The sequence below is a fragment of the Halichoerus grypus genome, chromosome 2 (genome assembly GCF_964656455.1).
Source record: "Halichoerus grypus chromosome 2, mHalGry1.hap1.1, whole genome shotgun sequence".
NCBI lineage: Eukaryota > Metazoa > Chordata > Mammalia > Carnivora > Phocidae > Halichoerus > Halichoerus grypus.
In genome coordinates, this window is record NC_135713.1 from 193004205 (window position 1) to 193020784 (window position 16580).

Below are 16580 nucleotides of genomic sequence, written 5' to 3' on the forward strand. Positions count from 1 at the left end.
TCAATATATTTCTTTTGTCTTATTTTCCATGTAGCTTACTTTCCATGTAAGGATGATTGTGTTTTAGAAACTGGCAGTGGAACCGAAGAGTCTTTAGTATGCTTTATATGTCTCTCCAAAAGTACATTAGATCTTAGGCACAGACTGGAAGAATCTACTGTCAATAGCAACAAGGAAGGTTTACTAGATCACAGATTGAAAAGAATCCAGGAGGCCACCCTACACCACAGAAAATTTTTATAAAACCCCTAGATGTCATGACACAGGGGGACAAGCAAACTGCCAAAACAGAGGAAGGACACTATTTCCCCATGAAGTTTTTTGTTTTTGTTTGGTTGAGGGTTTTTTTGTTGTTGTTAAAAGCATCAAGAGTCATGATCAAAAACTACTTTCTTACATTTGACAGTAATATACTGTTTTCTCGCTTTCCTAAAATCAACTCTTCAACCTTTAAGAAAATAATTTAGATTTATAGGACTATTAATAAAAAATTGAGACTCAAATGTCAATATGAGAAATTTGCCAAATACCTTTTTCTTTTCTGGTATTTTGGTAATTCAGGAATTTTGAGGAATAGACAAGAGAAAATGGCATAACCTGATAGTTAATTTTAACTTACAATGCTTTCCTTTAAAAAAAAAAAAAAAAAAAAAAAGGCAAAGTTTTGCAGTCCAACTGCATACTATAACAACATAAGCCAAACACTGAAAATCCACTTTCCAGATATTAGTGGTTCTAACAATTCTCTCCCCTCTTCTTTGTCAGTTTTCTCATCAGCAAATATAGTGTAAAAGCTCTGTCGTAAGAAAGATTTCCCTTCAAATAAGCTATTTCTCTGCTCTCCTTTACAGAAGCATTCTTTGAAAGTGTTATCCTAAACAATTCCCTCAATTCTTTCCCTCCCATTCTCTCCTGAACCCACTCCAAGCAGAATCTCATTCTTCTCCCATTAGCAAAACTGCTCACACAGATCTCGAACAGCCCTAACCCCACCACACCCAACAGTTGGTTCGCAGTCTTCATCTTACCTGGACCTGGCTACAGCATCTCACACACTCCCCTCCTTCCTCTCTGACACATGTTGTTCATTTGCCTTCCATGTGTCTCACTTTCTTCGTTTTCCTTCTACTTCACTCGTCACTCCTTCCCAGTCTCTTCCTCATCCTTAGAATACCTCAGGCTTAATTCCATCATCTGAGCTCCCCAACAGTCCCTATTCCCTTCGTCTGCTATATTTTTCTCCCCAGCACTTAACACTATAGGACATACCATTATACTTAATTTATTGTTTTATTCTGTCTCTACCCACTAGAGTATTTCAGGAGTGCATTTTTATCTGTTTTTGTTTTGTGTTGTATTCCCAATGCATAGAACAGACCTAGCTCGCTGTAGGAGCTCAATAAATATTTGTGGAATGAGTGAACAAGTGAACAATAACAAAAGTGCTAACAGTAACAGCCGCTCTGTACCAGTAACTTATCAGCCAGACACCCTCCACGAGCAAGTTATATTCATTTCATTTAACCCTCAAACAACCCTGTGAGATCCCTATGAGGCCTAGGGGGGAAGGGAAGGGTTTGGGGAGGGGATAAGGGGGTGTTAACAGGCTCCGAATCACAAAACTACCAAGTAGCAGTGCCAGGATTCAAACCCACATTTATCCTCTTCAAAGTTAATGCTCTTAACCACTGCATGGTATTAATTTTACTAAAGTATTATTTCATTAGTTTTGGAATAAATCCAACTCTGTTATTTGAAGAGGCAGCAATCAAAAGTTTCCTGCACTCGTGAATAATCTCCATTTTCTCTGTGAAGACAAACATTCATTTAGTCATAGCAATTTAAAAATTTTAATGGAGACTCTTATTCGAAAGGAAAGCATGCCACATTGCCATTTTCAGTGATAACAGGACAAGTGGGAAGCACATCACCCTCCTTCTATGTGTTGATGGCAGCACTTAAACTTTTCTCCCATTTCTATTAAAAAGCTCAAGCCAGTGATTTCCAAACCTGGCTCAAGAACGACCTGGGAGTTTTTTGTTTTTCTGAAAACAAGAGTCCAAGGCCCAACTTTAGAACAACCAAATCAGAATCTCTAGGAAACAGGTGTCAGGAACCCAGTATTTTCTCAAGCTCCCCAGGAAACTTGGGTGGTTAGCCAAGTTTGGAAAACACTAGTTAAATGAACCAAAGTTGGCAAGAGACTAATAATTCTATCTGAGCCTCTGGCTCACTGTTTAACAATGACCAAGTCTCACTGGTACTGACCTTCCTGGAAAGAGGAACGATGCTGTTGGGTCGAACAAGCCTTCGTTTCTTACAGCTCAGCACAGGACGTGTTCGGGCTGCCACACAGGTGCCATCAGTTGATGAAGAAACTAGGTTGAGTCGTTGCTTTTTTTGTAACTGTTCTTCAGCATCAGAGATGTCACCTGGAATGTGGTCTGCCAAGATAGGCTGAAGACTATACAAGAGGAAGGAAGAATATTCACTTCTCAGAAGACAAGGAAACAAAGCCTCTAATACCGGTTCAACCTCCTCTGCTTATAGATGTTCACAGACACAAACAAGTATTCTAGGGCAGATGCATGTCACTTCTTAATATAAGTGTGTGTGCAGTGTCTGTGCTTATTTTTAAGACTCCTGGTTGGCATTAACATCATGTTTGAAAAGTGCAAGTCAGTAAGTGATAAACTCAGGTTCCAAGTGATTAAGTTCTCTTCTACAACAGAAACACAAAGAAAATCGAGAAAATTGCAACTGGTAAGAAAATGAATAATCTTGAAAATGTTAATGAGCTGCCTAAGAATCAGTTCTTCTGTAAAATTCGACTTTTAGGGATGGGTACACATTGTTCACTTGTAGAGGGACTCCTTCAACTTTCATAAATACAGATTTACAAACACAGCCTTTAGGGATCTAATCCGTCCTAAAGTAAAAGAGTTTATGTAAACACTTCTCAAGAATTCTACCAAGACCAGGACCAACCATAACGACTCACAAAAGTAGGACCTATTATTTTTTCTCCATTGTGAGTTAAGTTTAGGCTACAGTAAGTAAAAGGGAACTACACTAAGCATGCTAATTAAAATATACTTGCTACAGTAAGCATGCACAATACTATTAAGCAATAAGGCTTCTGTCTTTAAACCAGGGTTAGTCCTGGCTAGGGATAACTAAGAGCCCCAAATTCATCTTTTACAAGCCTACTGCACGTAGGAAGTAGAAGACATAAAACTTACGTGTTAATAACTCCATTGACAGGTCTCAATGCTCCACATGATTTGGTAGACAATGACTCTGAAGGATGACCAGAGGCACCATGGTTTTCCAGTGGCTGAGAAACGGATTCGATCTAAAGGAGAAAGATAAAAATACATGATAATATTTAACCAACAGACTGAAAAGTGGTACCATTTCATCATTTAAATGAAACACCTCAAATTTCAGACAACTAACCTGCAAAACCAAACATATATGACTGAGAAAAAAAAACAAAAAACTGAGAGAACTGGCTTTTGCTTTGGGGTGAAGAAGGGTAAGGAACCAAAATATTCAACAGACTAATATTAAGTGCTTACTGATGGGGAAATGCTTTAATGATTCCATGGAACAGAAGCTTAGCAAAATAATTACATGGTAACAAAGAGTCTTCAAGGGTCAAGAGGATACACAGGTTCAGTATCAAGGCAACTAAGAGAGAATGTAAATGTAGTTAATACCTGCTTAACTTGACAGCGTATGCTGGAAACCTCTTTCTAGAAAACCATACTTTCTGTAAATATATATGCATATACTAAAATAGAAAAAAATTAATAAAAGTGCATAACTAATTACCTGATGCTATCAGTTAGTAACTACTGTCTCTGGACTACACAAATCAAATATATGCTTAGGACATAAACTGAAAAAAAGGGAGGTGGGAAAGAATCTGGAAAAGTTTGAATCCGACTATTTCAAAACAAATTATGTATTCATTAGGCTCAAAGGGATAGGTAGAGCCATGAGATGTCAATCATATGGAGTCTCTGAGTTACACTCAATAAAGCCACAGATACACTTATCCCTCCATTTTGGTGTTGCTGGAATACCACAGAAAGGCGGTGGGTCTTTGTCTCCTTACAACTCAAAATGACTTTAGGGTGTGCTTAAGTTCTCCTCCCTGTAAATGCTACCAGTCCATATCAAAGCCAATATTTTGAGGCTGAAATTCTCTTTTCTAGTATTATTTAATTTCTTTTAGATCTTTATACCCCTGGGGAGAAAACACCAAAGGATCTGCAGAACAGAGCAGTTGCAGGCAAGTACCAAGAAAGGACAATAGAGGGGCGCCTGGGTGGCTCAGTCGGTTGAGTGTCTGCCTTCGGCTCGGGTCATGACCCTGGGGTCCTGGGATCGAGCCCCATGTCACGCTCTCTGCTCAGTAGGGAGACTGCTTCTCTCCCTCCTACTCCCCCTGCTTGTGCTCTCTCTCTCCCTCTCTCCTTCTCTGTCAAATGAGTAAATAAAATCTTTAAAAAGAAGAAAAGGACAATAGACTGGAAAGCTAACTAAAATGTTTTCACACAAATTAACCAAAAAGCTAGATCAAAGTATACAAGCAGAAAAGACATAAGCAAACTACAATGAGTGAACACTGGGAAATGTTCTTAGAGCCTGTACAGGTACTAAAGCACCACATAAATCCTGATCAGATCAGTCCGTGATGCCAAAATCATGGCAAATTTGGCACACATACTCACTGCCTTAAACACTACATGGATTTCCTCTTGGAAAGTAAAGTGGTGTTAAGTAGCAAGACTTATAAAGATGTTCATATCACTCAATCCTAAAAATTATCTTAAAGAAATAACCCTATAATAAACACATTTCTCAAAAATCTTATATACATAGCTGATCACTGCAATGGTATCAATAATCTCAATGCTCAACATCTGAGGCACAATTATAAACTGTAGCACAGCAAATCAGACTATTAAAAATAATCACAAAAGACATTTCTTCTTCCTTTATACCAAAAGAATATTTAAAGGTAAAAAAAAAAAAAAAAAAGTCTTTTATGTAGAAATGATTTTGGAAAAAGATCAAATTCAAAATATTTTTAATACAACTGTGATGACTATAAATGTACGTACACAGACAATGACAGGACAAAAATAGTGTCAGAGACAAATTTTTTTAGATAATATTTTTACATTAAAAAAAAAACAAACAGAAATCCCAAATATCCTCCTGAATGCTCATGAAGATTTACTATTCAGGGGGAACCTCAAAAAACCCACACATTATGATATGAAAAAGGACTAGATAATCAGAAGGACTTAATATTCAGGTTGGCATTAACTAGCAGATGTGTGACTCCAGGGATGTTACAGCTTTCCTAAGATTACAGAAGTTCTGGTTTAGATGAAGAAGTTTCCTTTCAACATGAAATTTCAGTGACTATGAACTTTCTGCTGGTATACTGATCTTAAGAATTTCAGTCAATTTTACATTCCCTTAAAATAAAAGCATTTAACATTAAATTATGGCAGAGATATGATCTATATATCTACATGTTTTATAAGGTGTCACTTACAAGTAACAGGTTGAATCCACATTTGATTAAAGTTTATTTTGTAGGGATTATGGGAAAATTAACTGTAAGGACACCTATCAAAACAAAATGTTGCCATTCTTTAACAAAATCTTATTTCAGAAAACCTTATGTACAGAAAGTCTGAAGAAAAAGCACAAAACATCAGAAATCTCACGACCTACAGATAACTACTGCTAAATCCTATCCTGTTTATGCCTACAGATATATATATATATATATATATATTTAAATGCCATTAATATTCAATGTGAATTTTACTGATTTTCTTAGAGGAACTTAAAATTTTCCTGGGGGCAATTCAGGCCCCCAAATTAAAACTGAAGGCAACACGGAAAACATTATTTAGCACAGAAATGTTTGTCAAAGATAAAACAGCACATAGCAAGCAATCAAGAGCATGAACCTCAGAGGGAATGTGCCTAGCTTCTAGTCCCAACCATACAAGGAGGCACTCGATAATCAGAGGACCATGGGATATCCTATAATCACACTGAGATCTAAAAGCAGGGCATTGGGGCAATTAGGTTCATCACTCATTCTCAAATGTAAACAGCTTAAAACATTAACCTCAATCCTCCAACAGTGTTCCATCTGGAAAAAGAAAAACACAACTCACAACACAATTTTACTTAAAGATACTTAAACGCATTCACAGTTAAGAAAAAGCAAACACTCCCTATCCTGCGGTCCAAAAGGGTGCAAAAAGAGAGAGGGTAGAGATACATTAATAAACACTTCACAAATGTTAAACCCACATTCTAACTTAAGCTTGATCATCACTATTGCAGTGGTTTACATCATTAGTATTTTCAGGAAACTAATACATGATTCAGATATGGTCTTCCAATGGGAAACTGTAAAAAGGATCAAAGACTCTAAAGGCTCTCCTATCCAGAAAGCAGGACTTACTATTGAGCTTCTCTTGAACTGTATGTGGTATTCAGATACACTCTGAGGGTACATGCATACCACAGCCAGAAAGAAAAGAGTAGAAAAGCTGAAGAGAGAGAATTTCTCTTAATTCCCCTTTCCCCAAAAGCAGAGACTCAGGGGATTACCTTTTGGGGTGATCTTAAGAGTTAAAAGTAGCAAGGAGGGTTACTGAAGTGATTTCTTCCCTATCTGAAGGGGCTATATGGAAGAAAATAACACAGCATTAAGATTCAAATTTGTTATACATATAAAGCAGGCATCTGTCTGATTCATCACTCCTCCCTCTTGGCCAGACCATTAAGTATGACAAAGAGCCTTTAAAGAAAAGTTAGGCTAAATTAAGGTCTAAGGGGGTAGATTTTCTTGGGGTCTAAGAATCCATTCCCACTCAACTTATTCTGCCAAACAGTAGAGGAAGTAAAAGGATAAATATCAAAGGCACACATTTAAAAACACATAATCTGCACAATATATGTGTATCTTTAATTCAATTAATGCCAGGTCATAACTGCTTGAAATACCAATTTTTTAAGTGCAACATATTTGTTTAGAAAACTTAACAGTTCCATTCTGCTTACTGGTTTTTTGACCGTTATCAAAAAGGAAAGAAAAAGCTAACTAAAGAAGTCAACTTTTATTCTTGGTTCAAAATAAATTACTTTTTGGCTTTTTATCACTTATTTCATGTTTCAAGCTCATCTCAATGATACTCAACATAGTCTTGCTTAAAATCACCAAAATATTACTGGCCCATAAACAGTGTACCAGTCATTTCCATGAACTAGCACTATGGCCAGTAAATTGTGCTAAACTGAGAGTGGAACCTTCTGAAAATTCCACTTCTATCAAGTTACTTACCTAAGTTTCCATTTCTCCATATATAAAATGGGACTATATTCGCCTCACTTTCCTATGTCTCTATATTGAGGTTAAAAGAAAATCTAGGGTGCCTGGGTGGCTCAGTTGGTTAAGCGACTGCCTTCGGCTCAGGTCATGATCCTGGAGTCCCTGGATCGAGTCCCGCATCGGGATCCCTGCTCAGCAGCGAGTCTGCTTCTCCCTCTGACCCTCCCCCCTCTCATGTGCTCTCTCTCAAATAAATAAATAAAATCTTGAAAAAAGAAAATCTATACAGGGGTGCTTGGGTGGCTCAGTTAAGCAACAGACTCTTGATTTCAGCTCAGGTCATGATCTCGGGTTTGTGGGATCGAAGCCCATGCTGGACTCCACGTTCATCAGGGAGTCTGCTTCTCTCCCTCTGTCCCTCCCACTCCTGTACACTCTCTCTCTCTTTCAAACAGATAAATCTTTAAAAAAACTATATAATTATGCAAAAGTAATTTTGAATTTTTTAAATATGTATGTATGTATGTGATCTCTACACTCAACATGGGGCTCGAACTCATGACCCCGAGATCAAGAGTCGCATGTTCCTCTGACTGGAGCCAGCTAAGCACCCCTGAATTATTTACACTGAAAAATTTCAATCAGCAGGATGTGTTACTTACAAGTCCAAAGGCTACTGCACCTAAGATTTGTATTTACCAACACCATTGAAAATGCACGTCAAGAATCTAGAAATACAGTAACTGCTAAAAACAGTCCTAAATTCTTGTTCAACTTATTATCCACATCCCTATTTTAATAGTCCTAATTAGTCTTTTTTTTCTTTTAATATGGCAAATCAAATATTCCTCAGCCAGTATCTATCACTCTACTCTCTATCTCAAAACGCTTGTTGGGCCAATACACTATTCATTGCCCCTGGTGACTGCAAAACTTCAGGAAAAAAAAAAGTTGTTTCTACTTAACCAATGGTAGAAGATTATAGCTTGGGACTGTTTAAAAAGAAAAAGCAAGAGCTTACATTTTTAGCATGCCTTTCTTCTGAGAAAGCATTTATCCTCTGACTTGTTATCACCATCACTCCACAAAGTAAGGAAAGGGTAAAAGAAATGAGGCTTGTTTTACAAATAGAAACAAACACAAATAGTGAAGTCATCTGTCAAAAGCCACAGAACCAACATTTTGTTATGTTAAACAAATCTCAATTTCAAATCTAGTCCTTTAAAAAATATTTACCCAGTAATTACGTTTCCTGGAAGAAAAAAGGGGATATAAAAAAATATACATGTCACGTGCTCATTTGGGCAAAAGAAATACAGGAAAGCTAATCCAAAAACTAATGAAAAATGGCCACCTACAGAAGGTGGGAACATGAGGGAAAGAAGGGGAAAAAGAGAAGAAGGAATGATGGTTTTTTGTATAGGTTTGACTCTTAGAAATGTAGTAATGATTCACATACTCAAAAATAATAAAATAAAGGGGTGCCTGGGTGGTTCAGTCTGTTAAGCACCTGCCTTCAGCTAAGGTCATGATCCCTGGGTTGTGGGATCGAGCCCCATGCCGGGCACCCTGCTCAGCGGGGAGTCTGCCTCTCCCCTCCGCTTGTTCTCTCTCTCCCTCTCTCTCTCAAATACATAAAATCTTAATATATACCCATCTGCATATATATGTACGTATATATATGCTTTAGCATACATGTTTCCCAGCTTTGTCTGTTGAGAAGTCCTAGAAGCAATGACACCATGCAGCAATGAGCACAACTAGCATCCAGATCTTGGTTTCTGAACTGTTGCCCAATAAAAGGAACCAGGGCTGGAGCAGGTAAAATACAAGATGAGCTGGGAACATCTTTTGGTGCCTAAAAGTAAATACTAATGGAGGGGAACATGTTGAAAAGACACAGGAACCAAGATGAAAGAGGCCAAATACCAAAAAGTTGTCTCAACAAGTAGAGCAACTGAATGAATAATAACAGTAACAGATTATAATCCATAAAATAAATATCCATGAATCCATTCTGATATAAACTGAATGACTGAATAAATACATAAGTAAATGAGAGAGAAAAGACAGCTCTTTCCAACAGAATTCCAACTAACAGATACAGAAAACAGAAAATCATTCAGTAAACACCACAGTAAAAATGGCTGCAGGCAAAACCCACTAGTAGATGATAAAATTGTGGATTAAAGTATAATGAGCAACAGAATATTACATGTATGAGACAGAATTCATTACAAAGGGGAAAATACTAACTTGACAGAGGGGAGGGCTGGCAGGCACCGCCTTAACCAAGGCCAAGGCCATCACCACCACCATCACGTCTCCCCAGTACGATGCACTGAGAGGGGCACAGTACACTTCCGTGGTATTACTGTGATAAATGCATAACCTCTAATAATGATAAAACATCAAGCAACTCCAACTTGGAGGAACATTATACAAAATAACATACCAGTATTTCTGTATTAAGGCCATGAAAGACAACAAAGGAAGAAACCACCACAGACTGGAAGAGATTTAAAGAGACAGGACAACTAAATGCAATGTGGGATTTTGGACCCCCCTCCCCCCCAAAAAAAACATCAGTGAGAAAATGAGTGAAATTTGAATACAATCTGAATAGTACTGTATCAATGTTAATTCCTAGTTTTGATCATTGTACAATGATTATGCAAGTTAACCACACTATAGGAAGCCATGGGGACTCCATGTGCTACTTTTATAACTTTTCTGTAAGTTTAAAATCGTTTTTTAAAAGTTTTAAAAAATGAAGAAAAGTTTACCCAGCATTATTGAGTAGACTAAATTTCATTCATACATAAATCTAGTATCAGACTACAGCTTCCTGTCACCTTACAGGATGAAATACATAAACTCATTAAGATAAATACAAAATCTATTATGAATTGGCCCAATCATCCAACACTCCATCAAAGAAAAGTATTTGTAGTTCCTCTACAACTCCAGGCTCTCTCAAGCCTTTCACATTATACATGCAGTACCCTCCCTGTCGGAACTCATTCTCAATCTTCAGCAAGTCCACAAGGACTCAGCGCAAGTACATCCTTCTCTATTAGACTACCTTTCCTGACCTCCCTTAGAAGTGAGAACTCTTCCCCTCTTTATTCCCCTGTTATGTGCCTCTTTTAAGACTATGAAGCTCTCAAGGGAAGATACCCGGTTCTGCCAATAGGTGTTCCCTAGGCACACAGCACAGTGTGGAACAATAAGTTTTTACCAAATGTTTATTATGGACCAAATGCTGTTAAAAGCATATTATACTTCTTCAATAGTTAATTATCAACCATTCTAAAGAGGTATAGAAACAGAGCCACTCTTACCTAAGACCCTTGAGGGCTGATGTGTCATGGAATTCATAGCTTTCACAAAGTCATACATTGTATGCACCGGGTTAAGTGCTTCAAAATCAAATACAAATCCAAACCCAAAGAATGTGAACACCAAGAGTGAATTGTAATGTAAACTATGGACCTTGGGCGGCTGTGATATGTCAATGTAGGCTCATCAGTTGCAACAAATGCACCACTTTAGTGGGGATGTTGACCATGGGGGAGACTACCCAAGGCAGGAGTGCCATGCCAGGCAGGGGGTATATGGAAATCTCTATCTTCTGCTCAATTTTGCCATCAACCTTAAACTGCTCCCCCCAAAATAGTCTTAATTAAAAAAAAAAAATCAAATACATTAATATTTCTGCTTCAAAAGGTACAGATAATTAAAAATATAAACAGTCTTAACATATATCACTTCAGGTCAAATTCTGCCACCAAATGAGCTTGATGCAACTTAGGAAAACCACTTTTGGTTCTCATAGATCTTTGGAGTTTGGAAATGCAGATAAAAGAGTAAGGACTTGCATTATTACTCCTACTTTGCACAAGAAGGTATGGGAAGTGTGGGGGGAAAGTAGTGTTCTACACATGTCAAACAGGTCAAGGTGGTTGGCAGTGTTGTCTGGATCTTTTATTTTCTCATTTTTTGTTTAGTAATTCTATGAATTACTGAGTTAGGAGTGTATGTATTTGAAGCATCCACCTTTATGACTCTTCTGCCTCCTTGATGAAATGACCCCATTTATCAATGTAAAATGTCCTTCTTTATCTCCGGTAATTCTGTCTTAAAATTTTATCTCTGGTATTCCTGTCTTAAAAATTATTTTGCTAATATTAATACATCCATAGCAGCTTTTTTATGCTTACTGTTCATTAAGTACATCTTCCCGTCCTTTTATTCCCCATTGATCTGAGCTTCCAACTGTTACTATTCACCTTCAACCTAAAGAAAAGTTCTTTAACATTTGTTTCAGTGCAGACATTCTGCCAACAGATTCCTCTCAACTTTCTTTTATCTAAAAAGGACTTTATTTCCCCCCCTTTTTTTTTAAGATTTTTATTTATTTATTTGAAAGAGAGGGAGAGAGGGAGAGAAAGCACAGAGCGAGAGGGAGAAGCAGGCTCCCCGCTGAGCAGAAGCCCAATGCGACACTCGATCCCAGAACCCTGAGATCATGACCCCAGCAGAAGGCAGACGCTTAACCAAATGAGCCACCCAGGCGCCCTATTTCACCTTTATTTTTTAAAGGATTTTTTTGGCCATGTATAGAATGTTGAGGGGCAAATTCCAACCCCCCCCCATTTTAATGATCTTACCCCATCACTGTCTGTCCTCCACTGTTTCTGAAAAGAAGTCACCTATCCTTATCAATATTCACTTATATGGAATGCATCTTTTTTCCCCTCTGGCTACTTGCAAGATTTTCTTCATCTTTCATTCTCACCATGTTAAATTTCTCCTGCTTACTATTTTCTGAGTTTCTTCAATCTGTAAAATTATCTTTTTCATTCACATATCCAGCCATTATTTCCTTTACCCCCACCCCTCCCCACCAGCACCACTCAATCTCTCCTCCTTCTGGAACTCTAGTATACATAGTCACTGTTTCCCCAGGATTATGTTCATTTCTGAGCAGTTCTATGTTCAGTCTATTTTTTGGCTGGTTAATTTCCACTGATCTGTTATGTGCACTGACCCTTTTTAAAGATTTTATTTATTTATTAGAGAGAGTGAGAGAACACACGCACAGGGGAGAAAGCAGAGGGAGAGGGCCAAGCAGACTGTGTGCTGAGCATGGAGCCCGATGTGGGGCTCAATCCCATGACCCTGAGGTCATGACCTGAGCCAAAATCAAGAGACAGATGCTTAACCAAATGAGCCACCCAGGTGCTCCATGAGCCTTTCTCTTCTGTAAGTTTTCAACCTGCTGTTTAGTATACCAGTACACTTTTTACTCAGATACTGTACTTTTCAATTCTCCAATTTGTGTTCCACAAGTTCCATGCGATTCTTTTTTTAGTTTTCACCTCTCTGCTGAGATTCCCCCATGTTTACTATCTTTTACTCTAAATCTTCAAACATATTTTACTAGATGCTTTTAAATTTTTTTTTTTTAAGATTTTATTTATTTGAGAGAGAGAATGAGAGGGAGAGAGCATGAAAAGGGGGAGGGTCTGAGGGAGAATCAGACTCCCCGCTGAGCAGGGATCCTGATGCGGAACTTGATCCCAGGACTCCAGGATCATGACCTGAGCCAAAAGCAGTCGCTCAACCAACTGAGCCACCCAGGCGCCCTAGATGCTTTTAAACTCTTATTTCCTAATTCCAATCTGAGCCATTTCAGGATCAGTTTCTACTATTTTTTTCTCATGACTAAGGAAGACATCTTTCTGTTTATTGATAGGTCTAATAAATTGTTATTGGGTAATATATTGTATATGATATTGAACTCTGGATTCAATGAATTTTCCCAGAAGCATGTTAATTTTTGCTCTAATAGGCAAATTTCTAGTTCTATTTGGTTAGAAACCAAATGAAACTTGATTTAGTATAACATGTATAACATGTTTCATGCAGAAACATATTAGAGCCTATTTTGGATTTTTCCTTAATCCTATGGTGAGTCCCTTAGTCCTGGGAAAGTCTTTAAATCCTAAAGCATGAGCCTTCCTTAGTTTCAACGTAAGGCCCAGGCCCAAGGTATTTACCTTGGTAAATGGTAGAATTCAAACTCCAAAATTCTGTGTTCACTGCAGTGGGCAGTGATTACATTCTCTGCTCAGCTCCTTCAGTGTACCAACTGTTGCTTTCTACTAGGCTCTATCAAAACTCACTGAACTTGTGAAGTTCAAGGGTTCGATTAGCTGAAGGATCTGAGAGGGATTTAAATAGATTGTGGGACTAAGCCCTCCACTCCACCCCCCATGACTCCCTCTTTGCCACTATTCCCTCCCTCAATTTCTAGCTGCTTGGCAGCGGTGACCTCCAACCTCTGACAATATGAAAACCAGTGAGATTGTGGCTCTCTAGTTGAGTTCTAAAAACCCTGTACCAAACGGACTAAGGAGGCCCTCATCTCTGAATGTGTCTTCTGTCTGAAATTTTGTTGACTTTCTTTGGTAATTTTTAAATGCATTCTTCCTACCTAGTAATAGGCATAGGTTCCAAGTTAGCTCTTTTCACTCGTTAATTCTTAGTTGGGGAAAAGGGGACTACTATTTATTCAGGAGAGGGATATGGGAGGAGAAGAAGGAAAGGACGTTTTAGAACATGGGAGAACAGCGCTCAACAGCTTTATACATTTCCTCTTTCCAGGAACACACCCTTTTTGTTCAGAAGGTTTTCTATTTCATATCAGAATTTATTAGTGCAGCAGTTGACTTTATCAGTACCTGCAAAGCCCTTAGTTTCTCTCCTCCACCTACTCTTACCTTTCAAACTGCCTCTGAGTTAGAAGTCAGACTGAAGTAAGTTTGTTTTTTTTTAAAGGGGCATTTTTCTAGAAGTTTCTCCCTTCTTCTCCCCCACTACTCTGTGGTATAAAAACAAAACCCACTCCATCTCAGGAAACATTTCCTGCTTGTCTCCATGGTTCTAAAAAGGCTCACCCATGTATCCAGTCTCCAAAATAATTCAGTTTCTGCAGTATCTGTACTGTGCTCATAACCAAAGCAGATATATATTAGTTCAGTCAAGAAACACTCATTCAGTTTGTAAATAACGCAAAAAGATGATTATGTGTCCTTTCAGTGTAACACTTGAACATCATCTAAACAAGCCCGCCTAGGGTCATATAACTCTCATTAAATTACTTAACTTTGTTTTATTTACTATTTATACCTGATTAGGGCTCAGATGCCTCAAGTTGGATGTTAATTTCTAGAACACTGAGGAGTTAAAACCGATCTGTGTCTAGTTGAAAACATAACTCCAAAGGTAATGGCTTTATTATTCTTATAGGATATTTTAAGTTTTGGAGGTTACTGAGTAATCGCATTCCAGCACTCATTATTCCCACCTTAATCAGTAATTCACAATGTATTTCTTCGAAAATTGTGTTTAACTTCTTGAAACTATATCTTGATAGTTTAAAAAAAAAATCCTCTTTGGCTTTTTTGGTGAGCTTCAGAAATGAAAATACAAAAATGAACGACACAGCACAACAAAACACACCTCTGACATAATTATTCTTAAACCACAAGTCTTGAAATGTTTTTTGAAAGGGAGGAGTAAAAAGGGGGTGGCAATAAATACTTCCATTTTAGAAAAAAAATTAATAAGCAAAATAGAAATGGAAAATAGGGTGGTTAAATGTGAGTATGAAAATTTACAGCTGTCCCTGTCAAGTGTGACTTAAGATTTTTTAAAGCAAAATTGAAGACAAGGTATAAAAAGAAGCTGGGTAACAAAAAGGCAAAATTAAAGATTACCTTAAGAGCTACAAATATAATTCGAAGTAAGCCAACTGTATTTGAGCAACCAAAACTATTACATAAAACAAAGGTGAACAGTCCAGTCCCTACAATATATTACAAACCAAGAACTTTAAAAAGCCTTCCTACAGTGAAAACCCCTGCTTGGCAGTTGACATATTAGGTACAAGGAAGATGATCTTGACCTTCAAGAATCACATGATCTAACACTAAGCATACGCATGCAAGTGAATGGTGGGTAGGAAAAGAGACAAGTCCTGAAGGGGTGCACGCACACGCACACATGTCAACATGTGTAAATACAACAATGAGAATCAGAAACACAATGAGAGACTGTCATGTCCTATCCTTCACCAGCACTGAGGTGAGAAAACCCTGACTACAAGAGATTGTCCACAAATTTTTGGAATTTCTAAATACACAAATATATAAATATCTTTACAAAACTCACTCCCAGTCATGTATGCCTCAAATCTCATGTTTCCTGTACATCATACCACCAAGCACCAGCTGACCTTCCAACCTTACCCATGTTTTCTCTCAGACTTGTAACAATTTTTTTCTTGGCTAGAGCAATCACTAAAACAGTTTCACAAATCATTTGTAAAAAATAATTCTATAGATAGCATATAATGAGTCCACACTGTGGACTTGAATACTCGCAAAATCTGGCATTCTACTCTTTAATTTATTTAAAACCATTTTCCAGTTAAGAACCATTAATCTCTTAAGATCTTCACATTTATCCCTGGCTTTAAGTTCTCTCATTAGGAAAGTTAGTTTCCACCATATCACATGAAATCCTGCTTAAAATGATAATAACAAAGGATAACAAGCTTTGTTGATTTGCAGATGAAAGAGACTAGCTGGTTTAATGCAGGATTTAAAGACCCAGCAACTCTAGCCTCCCAAACAAACCACAGTCGTGGGACTCTGGAATTTCTAATGAATGACTTCAGAAATGCTAATATTCATAAAAGCCAATGAGCTTCTGGGGAAAAAAGTGAAACAAATAAAAAAAAGTGCTCTTGGGATTCAGAAGTTAAAGAAATTAACTGGGTTTTGAGAGAAATAGAAAAAGAGAAGGAATCATGGAAGAGGAAGATGTGGACTAGGCTTTAAGGATACAGAAAATTAGAGAAAATGACAGCTTTACTCTCATTACAGAGTTAAAGGGGGTAACTCAGAGAGAGCTCTTTCAACATCTTTGTGATGTCCAACCTCTAGTCCAACCTTTTCATTTCGTAGTGTCCCAGAAATACCATCAGAGCCACATGGTTTCCTGATTCTCAGTAACACTCCACACTGCCACACTTGCTCTGGCTGTGTTGTCTTGAGTTAGGAGCTGCTTTTAAAATCAAGGTCAACCACACAGCTGCAGGAGGGGCCCTGTGCCGCTCTACTCAGGAATT

At 37.8% G+C, this 16580-nt stretch overlaps 1 protein-coding gene across 8 annotated transcripts in view; it reads right to left on the reverse strand.

The window, feature by feature from the left end:
• The window catches only part of KANSL1 (KAT8 regulatory NSL complex subunit 1), a 178974-nt gene that overhangs the window by 26870 nt on the left and 135524 nt on the right, over positions 1 to 16580 (reverse strand). For all 8 annotated transcript variants that reach the window (XM_036103100.2, XM_078065865.1, XM_078065866.1 and 5 more), the window contains 2 exons: positions 3243 to 3355; positions 2269 to 2464 (listed from right to left, as the gene is read on the reverse strand). In XM_036103100.2, coding sequence (XP_035958993.2) covers positions 2269 to 2464; positions 3243 to 3355 — 309 coding nt within the window. The remainder of the gene's footprint in view (positions 1 to 2268; positions 2465 to 3242; positions 3356 to 16580) is intronic.